Source organism: Notolepis coatsorum (genome assembly GCF_963971535.1).
Source record: "Notolepis coatsorum genome assembly, chromosome: 9".
In the NCBI taxonomy this organism is placed as follows: Eukaryota; Metazoa; Chordata; class Actinopteri; order Aulopiformes; family Paralepididae; genus Notolepis; species Notolepis coatsorum.
In genome coordinates this window covers 52,108,775-52,132,771 of record NC_140173.1, presented here as the reverse complement: position 1 = coordinate 52,132,771, position 23,997 = coordinate 52,108,775, and the positions used below count along the sequence as shown (strand labels likewise).

The window sequence follows — 23,997 nt, the reverse complement described above, 5'->3', positions numbered from 1 at the left end:
TGTATATGTTACGTCAGTTCCTATATTTTGTCACTATTTGGGCCGTTTATTCTATCCCTTGTGCGTGTACTCATCCCGTTCGTCTCCTCTCGCCTCCTCTCCGTCTCCGTCTCTGGCCTCCTCGTCTGTCTCCGCCTTCGGTCCGTCACGTCTCACCTCTGCCCTCTTCTCTCTCCTCTCTCCTCTCCAGGGCTCCGGTCTCCTACTCTGGTCCACCCGCGTGCTTTATCAAGTCTCTGCTGCAGGCTCAGCGTCTGTTTCTCCTGTCTCCTTCCGTCTCCGTCCTCCGCCGTCTGCATCCCCTGCCGCCTCATCTCCTTCGCCGCCTCCCGCGCCGTCGCGTATGTCACAGTCCCTTCCTTCCAGTGGATCCGTAGCGAGGTCATGGGTGATTGGAATTTCATTCCGTTTTCCTTCAGAATTCTCTTCAGTCCCGCGTAAGACCTGCGTGTTATTGCCACCGCTGTCGAGTAATCGTGGTCAAACGACAGCCTTTTCCCCTCGATTTCTATCTTCTTGGTCCACGCGGTTCTAAGTATCAATTCCATAACCTCGAATCTCAGAAAGTTAATAATCACCGCCCTCGGGGGTCTGTCCGGTTGTGGTCTCGGAGCCAGCGCCCTGTGGGCCCTCTGTATCTCCATTTTTTCCAGTCTCGTCTCCTTCAATTCTTCTTTGATAAGCTTTTCCACATAGGGTCATCGATTCCCCTTCGACCCCTTCTTTCAATCCCCATAGTCTGATGTTATTTCTCCGTGACCTCCCCTCCATGTCCGACATCTTTGTCTCCATCTTTTCTTGTTGTTGAATCGCTCTTGTTAATACCTCGTGTATCTCTGTGCTCCATTCTTCAGTTTGCGCCACTCTTGTCTGTAGCTCGGCTACTCCTCTACCCTGTTCCGCCATCTTATCATCCACCATTTTGAGTTATTTATTTATTTCGCCTCTGAAATCTTCCTGTTCCTTCCTCAATTCCTCCCGTAGTTTCTCAATATCTCTCCTTATCGTGTCCGTGTTCGATTGTATGGTCGCCAATATTCCGGCCTGCATGGCTACGGCCCATCCTGGCATTTCCGTGTCTGTCTCGGCCGGTCTTCCCCCCTCTTCCGCCTGCTTTTCTTCGGCCTCGTTTCGGGGATTCTGTTCCATCAAACTCTCCTCTTCTCGTGAGTCCTCCATTTCTCTTTCTTTCACAATTGTTATTTCTTCCTTACTTCTCGTTTGCATCTTTATTTTTAAACTCTTTTCGGGTCTTTATTTATCTGTTTTTCGCTCTTTTGACCAGGAGCTCCACCGCACGTGTGTTACCCGTCTGCTCTCATACCGGAAGTCTGCTCCTAGACTTTTTATGAGCAAGCAAACAGAAGCCAGTGACTTCTTGTTACTTCATTATATAAGATGAACTATAGTTTCCAGACTTGCCAAATCACACATTGTTTGAAATGTCCTCGTTTTAACAGGAGCAGGAAATTAAACGAGAGCGACTGATGTGTGACATCATGTGATAGCCTGGGGAGGGACAGGGGTCTGGTAGAGAGAGACTGGTGTGTGACATCATGTGACAGCCTGGGGACAGGGGTCTGGTAGAGAGAGACTGGTGTGTGACATCATGTGACAGCCTGGGGACAGAGACTGGTGTGTGACATCATGTGACAGCCTGGGGACAGGGGTCTGGTAGAGAGAGACTGGTGTGTGACATCATGTGACAGCCTGGGGACAGGGGTCTGGTAGAGAGAGACTGGTGTGTGACATCATGTGACAGCCTGGGGACAGGGGTCTGGTAGAGAGAGACTGGTGTGTGACATCATGTGACAGCCTGGGGACAGGGGTCTGGTAGAGAGAGACTGGTGTGTGACATCATGTGACAGCCTGGGGACAGGGGTCTGGTAGAGAGAGACTGGTGTGTGACATCATGTGACAGCCTGGGGACAGGGGTCTGGTAGAGAGAGACTGGTGTGTGACATCATGTGACAGCCTGGGGACAGGGGTCTGGTAGAGAGAGACTGGTGTGTGACATCATGTGACAGCCTGGGGACAGGGGTCTGGTAGAGAGAGATTGACTATAGCACAAGCTGCAAATGACAACCGCAAAAAGCCAGTGCAGTATTGCATAGGTTTTTATTTTTCCCGGTTTTGTCATCGTTCAGCTCAAAACGGTCCTGCATACGTCAACGGTTAGAGCATGGCACCAACTTAGGCGGTGGATTCCCATTGGGGCCACTCGTACAAAAGAAAACATGCACAATAGTGTAAGGCATTTTGGATTACAATTAGGGATGCCCCGAACGATCGGCCACCGATCGTTATCGGCCGATAATCAGTATAAATATGCGATCGGTGATCGGTGATAATGCTTTCTTTTCGCCGATCGTCAAAACAGATCTCACTCGCTGAGTTCTGTCTCAGACACCGGGAGCTGCACACAGTGCTGCGCGTCTGCTCCTCCTCCAGCTCCTCCCGCACGCATGTAAACACGGGTCTAGTCTAGTCTAGTGGGACGGGACCTCCATGAGCTAACGTTAGCTACCGTTACAAAATGACCCAGTCAACTATTCACTTTTAGTTTAATACATGATGAGGCATTGTCTAACTGAACGGTATCTAGCCGGCTAGCTACTGATAGCTCCTGATATCAACAAATGCTCCAGCAATAGTCTAGTTATCTAGTACTAGTGTATGATACCTCTGTTAGCTCACGTTAGCTTAGCTCACTGTTCAAAACGAAATGTCCCATTCAACTAAATAGTTCACTGAGGCGTTGTCTTAACGTTATATTTCCGGCTAGCAGTAGCTACAGACAGCTCCTGATATCAATGTCTTATAACACTCATTCGATGCGGAGGGGGGCGGAGCTGAGCGATCATGGAGTAGACGTGTTTCACATGAGCTCCCTTCTACCGTGCTGAATATCTCCCCATTAGTCTTTATTTTATTTTTATTTGTTTTTTATCTGTTTGCTAGGTCGTCGTGTTTAGTATACATTCATCGACTTTTTTCGACTTTCTACGATGGCGGGGGTGGAAACCAGAGCCATGAAACCAGGCGCCACAACCAGCAAGCCGGCACCGCCGAGCCTGGCCGCACCGTCTCCCGCTGTCGGGGAGTTAAGCGAAGCTGTGCTCTTGGTCATGACCAAGCTACACGCAGACTCTGAGACACGCATCGCTGAAGCACAGAAGAAAGTGTTGGCGGATTTCTGTATCAGCCTCCGTCGTGAGATATCAGAAGAAATACGGCTGGCGGTAGTCCCGCTGACAGACAAGATGGAGACGATTCACGCTGCCTCATCGGCTAATGCTAACGAACTAGCCATGCTAACAACGGAGGTATCATCACAGTGTGAGAAGATGGCGGGTCTTGAATCCGCCCTGCTGGCTAGGCAGGCTGAAGTCAACAAACTACAGTCGGCAATGGAGGAGATGCAGTCCCGGGATAGACGCCACAACGTCAGGATTGTTGGAGTACCGGAGACCAGCGGTGAAGGCCGTCTCTCTGAGACCGTGCCCGAACTGCTGCAGAAGATACTAGGGACAGACGTCCTCCCTATGCCTCCTATCTGTGAATTGGCCTACAGAGCGGGCAGGTTTTCTCCCGGCGTGAACAAAGAGCCGAGGCCCATCATAGTCAAGCTGAACAGACTCCAGCAGAGAGAACTCATCATGCGGTCGGCTCGTACCAGAAGGGGTAATCTGAGGCTTGGCGATCACAAAGTGGCCATTTTCGAGGACTTTACACCGGAGGTTCAAGCACAGAGAGCCGAATACAAGGTGGTCCTGACTAAGCTATGGAAACTAGGCCTGAGGCCCACGTTATTCGCTCCCGTGAAATTATCTGTGTTGGAGAAGGTCGGTGGTCAGCGTTTGTTTTGGTCGTTGGCTAAAGCGAAGGAATATCTCGCGGAGACACCCGAGTCTGTTGCTTGATATCTATGGAGGGTGAGTGACTTGGCGGTTTGGGCCTATATACATTGATTAGGTAGACTATTCACAAACACTTGCTGTCATGCCCAGACATGCTAACTGTCCTCTGCCCATCCAACTAGCGGGGCTTCCCAATGACTTCTGTTACTTGCTAAAGCTGACCTCATGGTCGTACTTGTGTATCGCCTCTTTGGAAGCTAACGAGCTAGCTGAACAATGTACATAATAGGCTAACGTGCTATCCGGATTCATCACTAGCTTACGCGCTAGCCTCGGGCTGGCCAGCGGGCTTCGTCTATAGTCTGCGCTGAGACATTCGAGACCCGTTAATGGTTACGTATTTTGGTTGCTGTTGCTGTTCAAAGGGACATTGGTTTGCACAATTCAAGAGTGACCGAATCCCTAACTAACTTCTGGTATGCTTTTATTTTTATATCCAGGTTGTTTTGAGCTTTGGGATCCAAAGTAGATGCCAAGGTCGGTTGAATATGCATATACAATATATGATAACAGGTTGGGTCGGGTATGGCTTGCACTTCATGGCTATATGGTTATATGGCTTGCACTCTAGCCATTACCCTCTTTTCCTTTCTTTTTTCTTTCCTATTGTCGCTGTTTTTATGTCATCTGTATGCGTGATTTAAATGTGATCCGATTCTACCTTGGACTAACTGCTGATTCGCCTTAATTTTGTTTTGAATTTTCCGTGAGCCACTTATGCTATAACGTTGCGACATTAATATGCAGACTACAAGGTAGATGGTTACAGGGTTGATGCTGAGTAATTATATAATAATTATTGTCGCTGTTTTAATGGCATTTGAATGAGCAATTTAACTGTGATTCGATCCTACCTTGGACTAACTGCTCCGACCGATATCTTTATTGAAACAATGTATGATAACAGGTGGTGTCAGGTGTTGCCTATTACCATCCCCGGATTAATTAATGAATGTGTTTAATTCTATTCTTACATAGGTTATGTCATTTCAGCCGTTGTGCCTGATCAGAGGGACAGCTAAAGGGGTGCACTTTGATCATAACCCTTTTTTTCCCTTCCTTTTTTTTGTCATGGTTTAATTGACACTGTTCACACAATTTTGCACATTTAACCTGTGACCCGATACTGCCTTAGACTATCGGCTGGGATGCTTTAATTTAATTTCGTTTTGAATTTTCCTATACCCTTTTGGGCCATAACAATGCGACGTTGAAGCGCAGATTCGGAAATAGATGGCCGCAGGTTGATGTGGAGTTATTATTTAATAATGGCTATTTTTACCATTATGGTTATCTCATGTTGGGGCCAGGGCTCAGGTGGTTTTCGACCGATATCTTTATTGAATTTTATTTGTATTATTATTTGTGTTTATTGGACTAGTGGGGGTTTACTCAGGGGTTTATCTAGAGGGGGGTTGGAGTGGGGAGCGTCTTATTGATCCATGTCTCTAGTGGGAAGTGATAAGAAGATGACCATCCTCAGGGGATGGGGCATAGGGTGGGGATTGGAGAGTGGGTATAGGGGGCCTTATAATAGGACGGGTGGGATAGGGTTTAGAGTAGGGCTGGGCGATATGACGATATTATATAAATATCGGGTACAGTTAATTAACGATACACTTTTTAAACGTATCGTGGATATCGTGATGTTTTGCCCAAGAGGATTGTGTCGCGTCAATCTGGTCCACACGTTGACACTTTTGAACAGCGCCGCCCCACACACACACTAATGCATCAAAGTTACTACTTATGATAACAAAGGCATTCGTTTTGTGGCATTAATGTTATATAGTTACATGTTCAATAACATCAGCGTATTTACATAGCAACGTCCGAGGTCGACCTAGATATAGCAAGCATTAGTCGTTCATATCTCAGCCCGTGCTGACTCAGTTGTGCCCATTCTGCGGTCTGTTAATAAAGTTTTCAATCAGACAGATGTAAGGAAAGGCTTTTATTATAACATCCGTTGCAGTAAAATCATTATGCCTCCAGTCGTTTAGTCTTCCTGCGGAGCTAAAAGCTAAACGTCGGCCGCGGGGAGCTATTGTTGTTGTCATTGAGCTCTCCAATGGCGGAAGTAAAAAATTAATACGCGCTTGCCGATTGGTGCTAAGAACAGCAGGGCGGGTGCAAGCGGTGTGACGTAATTGGCAGACTCGACTGTCAATCAAAATGATTCTGTTTGCCGTCTGAATGAATGAAAACGTTATTAACAGATTGCAGCATGGGTACAATACAGTACAGCTCAATACAACAACAGTGGACTGGAGGATGCAGACCAGAGAAAGACTTTCGGCTTGTTTACATCAGGGTCCCCCATTTTCAATTCATCATATTTCATATCTAAATCATATAATATCTCATTGCTAAATATATGCAATATATAATCTAATAATCCAATAATCTAAATCTAATATATAATATAAAAATGCTAAATGCATGGGTATTTTATTTTGTCTTTAATGTTAGCTTGCAAACTCAAATACTCAGATACTCATGGGGATCTGAAATAAAGAAATAAAGAAATAAATACTGTCTTGGTAAGCCTCATAATGAATTGTTTGGGGAAAAATAGAAAAACATCGTGATGCGTATCGTGTATCGCCGAAAGGTCAGAAAATATCGTGATATCATATTTAGGCCATATCGCCCAGCCCTAGTTTAGAGTAGAAGGAGGGGGGGTTGTAGCTGGGGTGGTATTTTTATGTGTTTTATGTACTGTTGTCTTATATGTGTGTAATCGTTCCTCCTCAACTCCTGGGATTGACCGTCCGGGCCCGCCGGGATCAGCACCACTGTACTCAGCCTGGCTGCACTGGTATGTTCTCTACGCATTTATACAAGCTCGACCATGGCTAAATTGAATATTTTAATTTGGAACGCAGGAGGGCTTAACGCCCCACACAAGCGTGCCAGTGTCCTTTGGCTATTGAAGAGGAGAAATATTGACCTTGCTCTCCTTAGTGAAACGCATTTATTGGTAGGTGACGTGTCAAGACTGGCAAATCGGCAATATCACGTTATCTCCTCATCCTCAGCCGATGATAAGACGAAAGGAGTAGTCATAGTTACAAGACGTAACCTTGATATCAAAATCTTGGATGTATGGTCGGACACGGAGGGAAGGATTACTATAGCAAAAGTTGAATTCTTGCATAGGAAGATGGCTATAATAGCATTGTATGCTCCTAACACATTTGATTCAGCGTTCTATAATACAATCACGAAGAATATGTTGGAACTTAATGGATACGCTCTCATTGTGGGTGGCGATTTTAATGCGTGCTGGGATGCGGAGATGGATAGGTCCGGGCCCTCTGAAACGAGCGACCAAAAACGGGCCTCTAAGGCCCTTAGGATGTGGGCCAAAGACACAGGGCTCACAGACCTTTGGCGCTTATGCAACCCCACCCTCAAAGATTACTCTCACCTGTCAGCCAGACACAAAAGCTTCTCTCGAATTGACTATGCATTCGCGTCCCCTAATATGTTTGATAGTTTCGATGTCTCATTGGTTCCCTTGGCTCTCTCAGACCACAAGGGGATTTTCCTTACGGCAACCTTTGGCAGGCTCTCCGCAAGAGCTCCCAGATGGCGTTTTAATTCGACCTTGCTAAAGAACGATGACTTCTGTTCTGAGTTCAGGAGTAAACTAGCTGAATTTTTGCAGATCAACGTTGGCACAGTAGAAGACCCTAGGGTCCTGTGGAACGCATTGAAAGGATTCATCAGGGGTCATGTCACACTATTTGCCTCCAATTTGCGAAAATCCCGGTCAAAAAAGCTAGAAGGACTGGAATCATTATATGCGGACCTATACGCATCCTTGCAAACTGACTATAATGAACGACTAAACACACAACGTAAGATAGTCAAAAAAGAAATAAACTCCATACTTAAACAACAGTCTGAGTTCTTGATACATAGGACAAGACAAAATTACTATTTTCACGGCTCCAGACCTAGCCATCTATTGGCAATGAAAATACGCTCAAATGATCATTTCTCGGATATCCCCTCGATTAGGACGAGCCAGGGTGCAGTCACTACTGATTCGAAAAAGATCAATGACACTTTTAAAGAGTTTTACTCACAGTTATATAGCTCAGAGGGTAATCTGGATGACTCTAAATTTGAATCGTTCATTGGCGGGCTTGAGATACCCCACATTTCTGAGGAAGAGGCCAAGGAACTAGGGAGACCGATTACTCTCGTAGAATTGAGGGAGACGATTGTTGAAATGCAGAGGGGTAAGGCACCAGGCTGGGATGGTATTCCACCCGAAGTGTATTTAGCTTTCTGGGACCAACTGGGTCCATTGATGCTCGATATGATCAATTACGCTATCGAACAAGGGGAGTTCTCAAGAGATGTCAATATGGCGTTGATTTCTTTACTTCTCAAGAAGGACAAAGATCCCAATGATTGTGGTAGCTATAGACCCTTGAGTCTTCTCGGGGCCGATTTAAAGGTGTTTGCCAAGGTGCTGGCCCGTCGCCTGCAGAGATTTATGTCTGTATTGGTACACTGCGATCAAACTGGTTTTATCCCGGGGCGTCTGGCTGCAGATAATCTTAGGAGGCTGTTGCATGTAATCGATAACAGTAAAGACAATACAACTCCATCCACAGTTCTGTCTTTGGATGCCATGAAGGCGTTTGACAGACTTGAGTGGTCATACCTGTGGAAGGTACTTGAGGTCATGGGTCTTGGAAAGAGTTTTATTCATATGATTAAAGTCCTGTATGCCTCGCCGTCTGCGATGATACTGACAGGCAAAAACTGTTCCACACTCTTTCCAGTCTCCAGATCTTCTAGACAGGGTTGCCCTCTGAGCCCGGGACTGTTCGCGCTTTCCCTCGAACCTTTGGCCCAATTTATTAGGCAATCGGAGGACATCGTCCCCATAATGGTCAACAATACTCCACACAAAATTGCTCTCTATGCGGATGACCTGCTGATTTTCATGGACGACCCCTCCCGGTCGGCCACAAAATTATTGAGGATAATCGACGACTTTGGTAAATTGTCAGGTTTTAAGATTAACTGGAACAAATCAGCCTGCCTACCTCTTAATGAACTGGCCAAGGCGGTACGACTACCAGCTGATATCCCCATAGTAGAACATTTTAAATACTTGGGCATAGAGATATTCCCCACGCTGAACCAAACTACTAAGTACAACTTCACGGGTACTTATGATAAAATACGCCAGGATCTAGACAGGTGGTCGTCCCTTCCTAACTCCTTACAAGCCCGGGCTTCCATAATCAAAATGAACATCCTGCCTAGGATAAATTTTATTAGCTCAATGCTCCCCCTGCCCCCTCCAATAGACCACTGGCGCAAGGTACAATCGATGGTATCTAAGTTTGTCTGGAATAACAAACGCCCGAGAATCAAAAGGGCTACTACTCAACGTAGAAAACAAGATGGGGGCCTTGCAATCCCTGATTTTAAACTTTATTTCTGGTCCTTTTCACTGAGACCTCTGATGTGCTGGCTAGACCCTGTAGAGGCTGTATCGTGGCGCTCCTTAGAAGCGGCGGCGGTATCTCCGCTAAGATTGCAGGATGTAGTGTACTCCACTGTCTCTATTTCGAAATGCCGGCTGAGGTATGGACCGATCATAACTCACGTGATCCAAACGTGGCGTAATGTACAGAGGTCGTGTGGGGTTAAATGCCCTTGGCACCTGGACTCTCCAATTTTTAATAACCAGCAATTACTTGTTGGACACAAGCCGGTTAATATTCCTCAATGGCAAAGGAGGGGAGTGCATACTCTGGAGGATATTTATGATAAGAACGGCCTCCGTGCGTTTCAGGACTTAAGAGAATTTTATGATCTTCCCGGCGAGTCCTTCTTTCTTTACCTTCAACTAAGGTCAGCACTGAGGGCGCATGGCGTACCGTGGGCTCAAGCCTTGCACCCACACCCCTTCCTCAGGCTCATAGTGGACAGGACGACATCCAGAGGGTTTGTCTCTGACTTTTATACGCTCTTAATTCAATCCACGTATAAAAATGTATCATTGGATACAATCTAGCGTGTGGATATCCCGGAGTTGGACCCCGAGTTTGACTGGGATGATGTTTGGGCAAATGTGGCATTATCTTCCCGCAACCCCAATCACCAGCAAATTAATTTTAATTATATTCATAGGACCTATCTTACACCTAGGAAGCTATATGCTATGGGACTGATAACCGACTCTCGGTGCACTTTGTGCTCTCAAAAGGCCACTGGCACTTATATGCATATGTATTGGGATTGCCCACCAGTGGCCCGCTTCTGGAGGTCAATAACGGACAAACTTTCAGATCTGTGTGGCTTAACTATCCCATTCACAGCTGTTACGCTACTCCTGAACGATATAACGACACTACCCGTGTCCGTACAACTGAAAAGGGTTGTCCTAGCGGGCGTCACAGCAGCGAAGAAGCTAATAGCAATGAGATGGAAGGAGCCTGAGAAGCTTACAATGATTAACTGGTCCCTAACTCTATTGGATGTGATTTATCTTGAGATATCCACAGCCCGGGTGATTGGGGTGGGGCAGGCTGGAATTGACCTGTGGTTCGCAGCAGCTGAGAAGGTAAAGACCGCAGTGTGCGGCTGAGCGGGGTTGGGGTGCGTGTTCGGGTGAGTCCGGCGGTCTCTTGGGAGGGGGAGGAGGAAATGTTTTTGTCTGTCTTGTCTTTTGTCTTGTCATCTTGAGTTTAGCTGGGGATATTATGGGGGGGCAGCTATTTAACTATTTCTTCACTGTTTGGCCACTTTTACACGGTCTCTGTGAGTCTATGGAACACCTCTACAGGTTTTTGTTTTTTCATGAAGGTTCATTGCTCTGTTTTCGGGTCGTGTTCTCAAAAAATGGTCCTTGTGGTGGATTGGAGATGTACGTTTTATTAATATAGGGTCACACGGCCGGGAATCGGGGCTGAACACTGGGAAAGACCATTTATTAGATAGTACCCCTTGGAATTAAAATTTAGAAGGTTGAACTCTGTTTTCTTTTCTCTTGTCTGTACAATTGTTAGTCTGTATTATTAGTGTGGGTGACCTGGCGAAGCCAGGTTGCCACCCACACTATACATATCCATACTCTTTTTATTTATTTATTATTCTTTATTCCACCGATTTTGCAAACACTTTGCAACACGTAAGCGTTCGCGCCCCATACACGTGAAAGGTATCAAAACGAGCGGCTTGCCTATGGCAACACCGGTCTCCGAACTCGTAAAGTTTCACCGCACCGTCTGGCTACGAATCGACTTTAAACGGTAAAATATCGGTCCCATTGGGAATGCATTGCATTTTAGAGTGTAGCAGCTGAAATAATCTTTTTCCCCCTACCTTGGGTGAATTGCGAGTGTGATCTCAATTTTGGACGTAGAAATAAAACAAACACATCAAAACGATGACACGGCTGTCAACCCGCTCACAAAAGAAAAATAAATGGAATTGGACATTTCTATCTCAACTGACGACCATTTGTTTGAAGGTTCTCCTCCCCATTGACCGCCATGCAATCGCACTCTAGAAATCACATTTTTCACACTATTTTTTAGCCTTCTGTTCCGATCGCCGAAGGAGTGCCACAATATCGCACGAATGTCACAATATCGCGCACAACCCTTCGCCTACTCGTTGTAGTGCTCATGTGCGCGTCACAACGCTTCATCTCTTATAGTTTTCTTTTAATCAATGTGACAATGCAGTCATGCATCTGCCTCCATAGAAATGCATTAGATAGAAAATATGCAAGTCATAGTGATTGCTTCACCTGTGTGGCTCATGGCTCACTCATGATTGGTTCAGCTGTGTGGCTCGTGGCTGAGCTGCCAATGACATCATCCACTTAACCCATCATTGGCCATCACTGTGTTGCACTACTGAATTGCTGACAGCGCCCTCTGTCTTGTGGGTTGTGTCATTGTACTCAGTAGGGATATCCTCTTTCATTTTTCATTGGTCCATGTTGACCACCTTTCATTGGTCGATGTTGACCACTCCCCCGATCCTTAGACCACGCCCCCTTAGGCCACACCCCCTCAGTGTATCTCTTGAACCGTTTGTCGTAGAGACTTGCGGATTGTGCCATTGGTCGATGTTGACCACCTTTCATTGGTCGATGTTGACCACTCCCCCTGTTGACCACCTTTCATTGGTCGATGTTGACCACTCCCCCGATCCTTAGACCACGCCCCCTTAGGCCACACCCCCTCAGTGTAACTCTTGAACCGTTTGTCGTAGAGACTTGGGGATTGTGCCATTGGTCGATGTTGACCACCTTTCATTGGTCGATGTTGACCACTCCCCCGATCCTTAGACCACGCCCCCTTAGACCACACCCCCTCAGTGTATATCTTGAACCGTTTGTCGTAGAGACTTGCGGATTGTGCCATTGTACTCGGTGTAATAGTGTAATAGTGTGTAATAGTGTAATAGTGTGTAATAGTGTAATAGTGTAATAGTGTGTAATAGTGTAATAGTGTGTAATAGTGTAATAGTGTGTAATAGTGTGTAATAGTGTAATAGTGTAATAGTGTGTAATAGTGTAATATTGTGTAATAGTGTAATAGTGTAATAGTGTGTAATAGTGTAATAGTGTGTAATAGTGTAATAGTGTGTAATAGTGTGTAATAGTGTAATAGTGTGTAATAGTGTAATAGTGTAATAGTGTGTAATAGTGTAATAGTGTGTAATAGTGTGTAATAGTGTAATAGTGTGTAATAGTGTAATAGTGTGTAATAGTGTAATAGTGTAATAGTGTGTAATAGTGTAATAGTGTAATAGTGTGTAATAGTGTAATAGTGTGTAATAGTGTAATAGTGTAATAGTGTGTAATAGTGTAATAGTGTGTAATAGTGTAATAGTGTGTAATAGTGTAATAGTGTAATAGTGTGTAATAGTGTAATAGTGTGTAATAGTGTAATAGTGTGTAATAGTGTAATAGTGTGTAATAGTGTAATAGTGTAATAGTGTGTAATAGTGTAATAGTGTAATAGTGTGTAATAGTGTAATAGTGTGTAATAGTGTAATAGTGTAATAGTGTAATAGTGTGTAATAGTGTAATAGTGTGTAATAGTGTAATAGTGTGTAATAGTGTAATAGCGTAATAGTGTAATAGTGTGTAATAGTGTAATAGTGTAATAGTGTGTAATAGTGTAATAGTGTGTAATAGTGTAATAGTGTAATAGTGTGTAATAGTGTAATAGTGTGTAATAGTGTAATAGTGTAATAGTGTGTAATAGTGTGTAATAGTGTAATAGTGTAATAGTGTAATAGTGTGTAATAGTGTAATAGTGTGTAATAGTGTAATAGTGTAATAGTGTGTAATAGTGTAATAGTGTAATAGTGTGTAATAGTGTAATAGTGTGTAATAGTGTAATAGTGTAATAGTGTAATAGTGTGTAATAGTGTAATAGTGTGTAATAGTGTAATAGTGTAATAGTGTGTAATAGTGTGTAATAGTGTAATAGTGTAATAGTGTGTAATAGTGTAATAGTGTGTAATAGTGTAATAGTGTAATAGTGTGTAATAGTGTAATAGTGTGTAATAGTGTGTAATAGTGTAATAGTGTGTAATAGTGTAATAGTGTGTAATAGTGTAATAGTGTGTAATAGTGTAATAGTGTGTAATAGTGTAATAGTGTAATAGTGTGTAATAGTGTAATAGTGTAATAGTGTGTAATAGTGTAATAGTGTAATAGTGTGTAATAGTGTAATAGTGTGTAATAGTGTAATAGTGTAATAGTGTGTAATAGTGTAATAGTGTAATAGTGTGTAATAGTGTAATAGTGTAATAGTGTGTAATAGTGTAATAGTGTGTAATAGTGTGTAATAGTGTAATAGTGTGTAATAGTGTGTAATAGTGTAATAGTGTGTAATAGTGTAATAGTGTGTAATAGTGTAATAGTGTAATAGTGTGTAATAGTGTGTAATAGTGTAATAGTGTAATAGTGTGTAATAGTGTAATAGTGTAATAGTGTGTAATAGTGTGTAATAGTGTAATAGTGTGTAATAGTGTAATAGTGTAATAGTGTGTAATAGTGTAATAGTGTGTAATAGTGTAATAGTGTGTAATAGTGTAATAGTGTAATAGTGTGTAATAGTGTAATAGTGTAATAGTGTGTAATAGTGTAATAGTGTAATAGTGTGTAATAGTGTGTAATAGTGTAATAGTGTGTAATAGTGTAATAGTGTGTAATAGTGTGTAATAGTGTAATAGTGTGTAATAGTGTAATAGTGTAATAGTGTGTAATAGTGTAATAGTGTAATAGTGTGTAATAGTGTGTAATAGTGTAATAGTGTGTAATAGTGTAATAGTGTGTAATAGTGTAATAGTGTGTAATAGTGTGTAATAGTGTAATAGTGTGTAATAGTGTGTAATAGTGTAATAGTGTGTAATAGTGTAATAGTGTGTAATAGTGTAATAGTGTAATAGTGTAATAGTGTGTAATAGTGTAATAGTGTGTAATAGTATAATAGTGTGTAATAGTGTGTAATAGTGTAATAGTGTGTAATAGTGTAATAGTGTGTAATAGTGTAATAGTGTAATAGTGTGTAATATTGTAATAGTGTGTAATAGTGTAATAGTGTGTACTAGTGTAATAGTGTAATAGTGTAATAGTGTGTAATAGTGTAATAGTGTGTAATAGTGTGTAATAGTGTAATAGTGTAATAGTGTAATAGTGTGTAATAGTGTAATAGTGTGTAATAGTGTGTAATAGTGTAATAGTGTGTAATAGTGTAATAGTGTGTAATAATGTAATAGTGTAATAGTGTAATAGCGTGTAGTAGTGTAATAGTGTAATAGTGTAATAGTGTGTAATAGTGTAATAGTGTAATAGTGTGTAATAGTGTAATAGTGTGTAATAGTGTAATAGTGTGTAATAGTGTAATATTGTGTAATAGTGTAATAGTGTAATAGTGTGTAATAGTGTAATAGTGTGTAATAGTGTAATAGTGTGTAATAATGTAATAGTGTGTAATAGTGTGTAATAGTGTAATAGTGTAATAGTGTGTAATAGTGTAATAGTGTCTAATAGTGTAATAGTGTGTAATAGTGTAATAGTGTAATAGTGTGTAATAGTGTAATAGTGTAATAGTGTGTAATAGTGTAATAGTGTGTAATAGTGTAATAGTGTAATAGTGTGTAATAGTGTAATAGTGTGTAATAGTGTAATAGTGTGTAATAGTGCAATAGTGTGTAATAGTGTAATAGTGTGTAATAGTGTAATAGTGTAATAGTGTGTAATAGTGTGTAATAGTGTAATAGTGTGTAATAGTGTAATAGTGTAATAGTGTGTAATAGTGTAATAGTGTAATAGTGTGTAATAGTGTAATAGTGTAATAGTGTGTAATAGTGTAATAGTGTAATAGTGTGTAATAGTGTAATAGTGTAATAGTGTGTAATAGTGTAATAGTGTGTAATAGTGTAATAGTGTAATAGTGTGTAATAGTGTAATAGTGTGTAATAGTGTAATAGTGTGTAATAGTGTAATAGTGTAATAGTGTGTAATAGTGTAATAGTGTGTAATAGTGTAATAGTGTAATAGTGTGTAATAGTGTAATAGTGTGTAATAGTGTGTAATAGTGTAATAGTGTGTAATAGTGTAATAGTGTGTAATAGTGTAATAGTGTAATAGTGTGTAATAGTGTAATAGTGTGTAATAGTGTAATAGTGTAATAGTGTGTAATAGTGTAATAGTGTAATAGTGTGTAATAGTGTAATAGTGTGTAATAGTGTAATAGTGTGTAATGTGTTATGGGGCGACAGTGGCTCGGGAGGTAGAGCAGTCGTCTGGCAATCCGGAGGTTCCCGGTTCGATTCCCGCTCCACCCGGGCAGCGTGTCGATGTGTCCTTGAGCAAGACACTTAACCCCTAATTGCTCCCGATGAGCAGGTTGGCACCTTGCATGGTTGCCTCCGCCGTCGGTGTGTGAATGTGTGAGTGAATGTGTGAGTGAATGGGTAAAATGTGAGTAACAAATTGTAAAGCGCTTTGGATAAAAGCGCTATATAAAAAAAGCAGCCATTTACCATTTACCATAGTGTAATAGTGTAATAGTGTGTAATAGTGTAATAGTGTAATAGTGTGTAATAGTGTAATAGTGTGTAATAGTGTAATAGTGTGTAATAGTGTAATAGTGTGTAATAGTGTAATAGTGTAATAGTGTGTAATAGTGTGTAATAGTGTAATAGTGTAATAGTGTGTAATAGTGTAATAGTGTGTAATAGTGTAATAGTGTAATAGTGTGTAATAGTGTAATAGTGTGTAATAGTGTAATAGTTTAATAGTGTGTAATAGTGTAATAGTGTAATAGTGTGTAATAGTGTAATAGTGTGTAATAGTGTGTAATAGTGTAATAGTGTGTAATAGTGTGTAATAGTGTAATAGTTTGTAATAGTGTGTAATAGTGTGTAATAGTGTAATAGTGTGTAATAGTGTGTAATAGTGTAATAGTGTGTAATAGTGTAATAGTGTGTAATAGTGTAATAGTGTAATAGTGTGTAATAGTGTAATAGTGTAATAGTGTGTAATAGTGTAATAGTGTAATAGTGTGTAATAGTGTGTAATAGTGTGTAATAGTGTAATATTGTGTAATAGTGTAATAGTGTAATAGTGTTGCGGGTTGTGTCATTGCACTCAGTAGGGATATCCTCTTTGATTGGTCTATGTTGACCACTCCCCCGATCCTTAGGCTGCGCCCCCTTTTTGTATCCTTTGAACCGTTTGTCATAGAGACTCGCGAGAGACCCTCTCCCCCGTTGGCCGGCGGTGCACAGGCGTCACCCACACTTTCACAATTTCCCCCGCGCGGAATTGTCTAGTTATTATTGTTTTTGTTATTTTCTTGTGAAGTTCTATGTATTGTGATTGTGGTTAATGTGTTGTCTTGTTTCGTGTGAATAATAATAAAAAATTGGATAAAAAAAAAAAAACACTCATTCGATGCATATTCGAAGCCCGGCTTGCGTCGCAGTCACTAACGGGGATAGCTGAGGGAGTAGGGTATATCTGCAGAGCCTAGGGTAAATCTGCAGAGCCGAATGTGATTTGATCAAAGCAGAGTATGTACACACAGACAGTGGAGATAGCGAGCATTTTGACTTGTTGCGTGGTGGCGTTGTCTCGCAGATAATACAACTACAAGTACAAGTCTAATTATATAATATATATATTTTATAAAAAAATAAATAAAAAATTATATAATTTTTTATTTTTTTTTATTAATCAAAAACGATCGGTATCGGATCGGTATCGGCCGATATGGCTCAAGACGATCGGTGATCGGTATCGGTGGCAAAAAACGTGATCGGGGCATCCCTAATTACAATAGAGTTCCTACAGGCGGCTGGGTGGCGTAGCGGAGATTCCGCTCGTCACCAATGCAAGAGGCTGCGGTCTCGACTCCCGGAGTCAGCATTGCCTGCAGCTTGGACCAGTCGTCATACTAACTCAATTGGCAGAGGTAGCGGGGGAAAGTCGATTGGTGGGGATTGGACGTTGTGGACAGCGACTCCTACAGGCTACAGGTCGGTTGGGTGACGCCTGTACAGCAGAGTCAGGAAGTATCGGGGGCAGCGTGAGCCTCCCACGCGTTACTCCTCGCCACTGAGAGACCGCGCTGTTTGGTGAAAAGATGCGACAGGCTGCCTCCTCGTGTACCGGAGGGGACACGTGATGCAAGGCTTCTATCCTCACTACAGCCGACCAGTGGGAGGCATAGTCTAGCAACGTTCAAGACAGGGGAGGGGAGAATTGAAGGGGAGAATTGGTGATACGAAATTGGGATGGGAGAAAGAAATAGACAAAAAAGGATAAAAAGTGGATAAAAAAAACAATAGAGTTCCTACCAACTGGCACAGTTACTGCACCCTCGGTTCAGGGACTAATTAAACCCTGTCTTAATTCATGTTCTCAGGACGGAATGAGCATCTTAAGAATGAGCGTCCCAAATGGAAGAGCGAGTATCCTATGACGGAGGGGCAGCTGAGGAGTAAGAGGGATGAGTTTTGGGACACGGCCCCGGCCTTCGACGGAAGGAAGGAGATCTGGGATGCACTCAGAGCAGCGGCCCTGGCGGCAGAGTGCAACGACCTGGAGCTGGCATGGGCCATAGTGGACGGAGCCTGCATCACCCTGCCTCATGGTATGAAGACACACACACATGCACACACGCATCCACTTTTTATCCTCCTCTTTCTGTGTTTTTCTCCCATCCCAATTTAGTCGTGCCAATTCCCCCCTCCCCTGTCTTGACCGTTGCTCGCATGTGCCCCCCACTGGCCGGTCGTAGGGAGGGTTGATAGATACTATCACATGTCCCCTCCGATACATGCAGAGTCAGCCAGCCACATCTTTCCACCTGCCAGCGTGGACTCATTGGCGAGGTGTAACGTGTGGGAGGCTCACACTACCTTCGCCATCTCCTGTCCTTGCTGTGCAGGCGCCCTGACCGACCTGTAGCAGTCGCTGTTTTACAACGACCAGATTACCACCCATCGACTTCCCTCCCGCTGACTCTGCCAATTGAGTCAGTATGATGGCCGGCCCAAGCCGGAGGCAATGCTGACAGCCGGATTCGATACGGTGTCTCTCGCGTTGGTGACGAGCGCTTAGACCGCTGCGCCACCCAGCCGCCCAATTTCAAACCTTTATTTAAACTCGAAAGGCATCTGAGGTTTCAGTCATTTACAGTCAAATGTACATACAGAAATAAGAAAAGAAATGTAATTAAATCATAACAAAGGGACAACAAGGCAAGGCAAAAAGCAAGGATAACACATCAGTTAAAACACGTACAACTTGATTGACAAAGATTGGAGATCAAGGTTTTAAACTCTGCAACAGCGGGGAGAATCTCTACCTTTAAGGACTGTTGGAGTTAATTCGATGAGCTAGAGCGGCATCATAGCAAAATGCAGATTTACCCTGTTCCGAGACAACTCGAGGAACCTTAACTCATTGACTGCCACACAGTTTTTCCATCTTTACTCCCTGGCGCCAGCGTTATTGACCATTTTCACAATGTTTGCGGACCCATCGTATATTCTATATTATAGCTATGGAGACAATAGTATGGCTCATTTGACAGGCACTATTTATAGTCCAACAGGGACAAACCAGTTCATTTCTACATACTTTCGTTTGCGCGCTATTCCACGCTAAACATCGCCACATTTCAAAATAATCCAGTCTCGTTTTCTAGATCGTGAGATATGACGTGTTATATGCATATGCGCAAATCGTTCGGGTTGCTCGCCTGAAACCTATATTATTTCCAAATCAAAGGTATATACCATATAGATTGTTTCTTCACAAAGTCATCAAGGGGGGGGGGGGTCGTTTTACGAAGCTGCGATCGTTACCAAAATGGCATCCAATGTAATGAAAAAAGTCAACCAACAAACTCGATTCTTGTACCGGATCTTCTCTCTGGTAAACAAGAATACCCTGAAGACTCTGGCAGGAGCACTCATTCAAGGGTACTACGACTATGCTTGCACCTCATGGTACCAAAGCACCTCAAAGGCACTAAAAACCAAATTACAAACATCTCAAAACAAACTAGTTAGACTACTGCTTAACCTGACTCCTAGAACCCACCTCACCCCTGCCCACTTTGACAACCTAGGATGGCTTAGAGTAGACGACAGAGTACAGCAACTTGCAATGGGCCTGGTCTACAAGATACACTACATGACTAAGGTACCCATGTACATGTCAAAATACTTCCCAAAGGTCAGTGAATACCACGATCACAACACCAGAGGGAGCTCCACAAATCATGTTAAACCCAGATTCGGCTCAAACAAGGGACCAAACACGTTTCGCAATTATGCCACATCAATGTGGAACGCCCTACCCAAAGCTGTAAAGGAATGTGAATCACTACCCACTTTCAAAAACACTCTCAAAGAACACCTACGGGAGACTGCAATTCGAAACTGGCCCCTACAAATGTCCTAACCCAGTTGTACAGTAAATGACCAAGTATGGCTTTGTCAGTATTCCAATGTACAGTGTACAGTGTCCCCCCCCCCTACCAACCCCCCCCCCCCCCACCTCCAATGTACAGCCCCCCCCCCCCACCCACCCAACCCCACCCCACCTACCCAACCTCCTCCAATGTACAGTTTCTACGTCAAATGTATATACACATGTCTGGACACTTTTTGTATCACAAACAGTACTGTATTTGCAAATCTGGTATGTCATAAATGTATAGATGTAGCAGTACTGTCTATCTGTATGTCGTGTGTGTCATATATGTTATGATGAATTGAAAATGGGGGACCCTGATGTAAGCAAGACGAAAGTCTTTCTCTGGTCTGCATCCCCTTAACAATTGTATGTATTGAGCTGTACTGTACTGTACCCATTCTGCAATCTGTTAATAAACTTTTCAATCAATCAATCAATCAAACCAAAAGAATGTTTTAGGTTCAGTCAAATACGACGCTGTGATCAATACAAAAGCATGTTTTAGGTTAGGTAAAATAGACCTAAAATAGACCTTACCATTGTCAGAAGGTACTCCAAAATGAATAATCCCAGTAGTTCCATCGCAATCGCCATTACTGGTGTGCATTGGGCCTGGCCATAATACGGGAAACAATAGGCTTCAGGCGAGCAAATCTGCGACAGATGGCTGTGTGCTGCCTCACTTTGAGGGGGAGGGGATTCCTGCAGCCGGAGGTAATGAGGCACTGAGAGACAACTAAGAGACCCAGTTCAAAAGGTAGGCGATACTGCCACCTGTCGGGATTCGATCGTCATTGTAATTATAATGTAGGCAGCGGTGCCAGAGAGACACAGGCAGGTCTGTGCGAGTGTTTAGAATGGGAAAATCGAAAAAAAGAAAAAAGAAAATCTCGGGTTTGGCGCTCAACGCTTGGATTCGAAACACGAGAAATGGAAAGGACCAGCCAGTCACTAGAACGAGTTCCATAGGTTACAACATTCCATTCCAATAATGATGTAGTAATGATGTAGGGTGGAACATTTTCATCAATGGCCTATGTTCCGAAAGGAATAAAAAGGCCTAAATGAATAAGGAGGTAGCTTACCAGTAAGGACCTGGACGTGACAATGTGATGACGTGAGAATGTGATGACGTGAGAATGTGATAACAAGATAATGTGATGCACAATGTGAGAGGAAATCTGCATCTATCTTCTTGAGAAGACGTGAGCTCTTTTCCCATAATGTTGGCGTGTTCCTGTGTGTGCGTCATATGTTGTAAAATACTAGGGGTGCACCGATGTATCGGTCGGGTATCGGTATCGGCCGATAAGTGCCTTGTTGACTGCAATCGGCCTATCGGCCGATAAGCTCGAATGTGCCGATGGCAGTAGCCGATAAGTTCAGTCGCGTCCTGCACAACGCCGCCCCCAGTCCCCCACACACACAAGCTACTGCATCAAAGTTACTACTAAATATTCAACATTCTCTTTTGAGACTCCGCTTCAGACTCTTATCATTTGGCACTAAAAGCTAAACATTGTCACCGATATGGCTGTCCGCAACATGTCAATTAATTGTGTACGCGAGGTGGTCGCTCAGTGACGATGCTAACATGAGCTAGGTTAGCTAGCATGAGCTACCGGGAGATGAAAAGACTAAAGTTACTGGTGAAAATGTGATTTACGTTGGAATACTCCTTTGCCAACTTGCTGTACTTTGCTTGCAGGTCTGCAGCCATTATTGCTGGATTATTATGAATAGCCCCAACTTTAGCCAAGGTAACATTATGGCTAAACCTTTAACGTTAGTTAACGCTAGCTTTCGGTTAGCTGTTCAATGCTAATAACACAACCAAGCGAACCCATCACAGCTCCCCGTCAACACCCCTCTCTCGGGAAGATGGCATTTAAGAAAGTATCTGCTGTTAAAATGACACAAACATTCGTTTTGTGGCATTAACGTTATATAGTTAGTGTTACACGTTCAATAACATAAGCATAGTATTTACTAGGGATGCCCCGATCACGTTTTTTGCCACCGATACGATCACCGATCGTCGTGAGCCATATCGGCCGATACCGATCCGATACCGATCGTTTTTGATTAAAAGAAATTAAATTTTATTTTATATAATTTTTTTTATTTTATAAAATATACATATTATATAATTAGACTTGTACTTGTATTATCTGCGAGACATCGCCACCACGCAACAAGCTCCACTGTCTGTGTGTACTCCAGCTCCGGCCAGGATTCTCCGGAGCTGCAGCTGGACCTATACTCGAGTAGCCTCGAGCTACGGCCAGGATTCTCCGGCGCTGCACCTGGACCCTATTGGTATAACGTTACTTAACTGTGCTCAGCAAGCCCTCAGCTCGAATACGCATCGAATCAGTGTTATAAGACATTGATATCAGGAGCTATCTGTAGCTACTGCTAGCCGGATATATAACGTTAATACAACGCCTCAGTGAATTATTTAGTTCAATGGGACATTTCGTTTTGAACAGTGAACTAACTTGCGCTAACACGAGCTAACAGGTATCATACACGTCTCTACTATACTTGCTGGAGCGTTTGTTGATGTCAGGAGCTATCGGTAGCTGGCCGGCTAGATACCGTTCGGTTAGACAATGCCTCATCATGTATTAAACTAAAAGTGAATAGTTGACTGGGTCATTTTGTAACGGTAGCTAAGCTAACGTTAGCTCAGGGAGATGCCGTCCTCCCGTGTCCCGTCTCACTAGACTAGACCCGTGTTTACATGCGTGCGGGAGGGGCTGGAGGGATGAGCAGACGCCGCACCACCCGATGTCTGAGACAGAACTCAGCGACAGCGAGTGAGATCGGGTTTGACGATCGGCGAAAATAAAGCATTATCACCGATCACCGATCGCATATTTATACTGATTATCGGCCGATAACGATCGGTGGCCGATCGATCGGGGCATCCCTAGTATTTACCCGAACTACTAGCTCAGTTCCTTCCGTTGCTCATAGAGCCCTGAGAGTTGTACCCAATCCATTCTGCAATCTGTTAATAAAGTTTTCAATCAGACAAATGTATAGAAAGGCTTTGTTTTATTATAACATTCGTTGCAGTAAAATCATTATGTCTCGTTTGGTCATCCTGTAGAGCGCTGGTCGGCGGGCAGCTAACGTATTAGCTACGGTAAGCTTGTTGTGGTTCTCGCAAGCAGATCAATGGCGGCATGCCCGGAAGTAGAAAATGAATAAATGCTTGCCGATTGGTGGTAAGAACAGCAGGAGGTGGGTGCTAGCGGTGTAACGTAATTGGCCGAATCGACTGTCAATCAAAATTGTTCTATTGCATTGGTTGAGAGCTCTGGTTGAGACAATAGTATCCAGCTGCAGGCCGCCAGACCATACTGGGAGAGGGATAGTGCTACATGGCATGGTGGAATTAATACCATAAACATATTTCTTGATGTTTCCTTTTTTTAAGTAAGTAAAGAGGCCTACAAATACAAACATACACATACAAATATACAGTAGTTTCATTAAAAAATATATATTACAAAAAAAAATATATAAAAAAAAAAAAAAAATGCCACAAATATCGGTATCGATATCGGCCGATTGTGTTAGTTGAACAATCGGTATCGGTGGCAAATTTTCATATCGGTGCATCCCTATAAAATACGCATGTGGTTTGTTTGTGTAGTTTGTGGAGGAAAAGTAGGCTGGTCTGTCACATACTGTAGATGAAGGGCCTCCATTCACTTCACAAAGATGCAGATAAGTAAGATGTTCAATCACCATGAGGACCATGTAGACTTAACCCTGGATTAAATTAAATCAAATTACCTGCTTATTCCACGTTAATTGTACATGGTTGAGTCTACATGGTCCTCATTTCAAATGATCGAAGAAGTGCATTGTTAAATTCAGGCTGTGGATGTTTGTTCAACTATCAACTGTTTATGTTTTGAAATTATTGAAATAAAAGTGAATTGATCCCAACCCTGGCACAAACATACATGTATACATGCACATCCACGTGCATTGCATTGCATGCACAACACACACACACACACACACACACACACACACACACACACACACACACAC

At 42.9% G+C, this 23,997-nt stretch overlaps 1 protein-coding gene across 1 annotated transcript in view; it reads left to right on the top strand.

Annotated features, from left to right (window-relative positions):
• ubtd1a (ubiquitin domain containing 1a) overlaps nucleotides 1-23,997 on the top strand; it is a 95,066-nt gene that overhangs the window by 44,539 nt on the left and 26,530 nt on the right. The window contains exon 3 of the mRNA XM_084322208.1: nucleotides 17,861-18,088. Within this exon, the coding sequence (XP_084178334.1) occupies nucleotides 17,861-18,088 (228 nt within the window). The remainder of the gene's footprint in view (nucleotides 1-17,860; nucleotides 18,089-23,997) is intronic.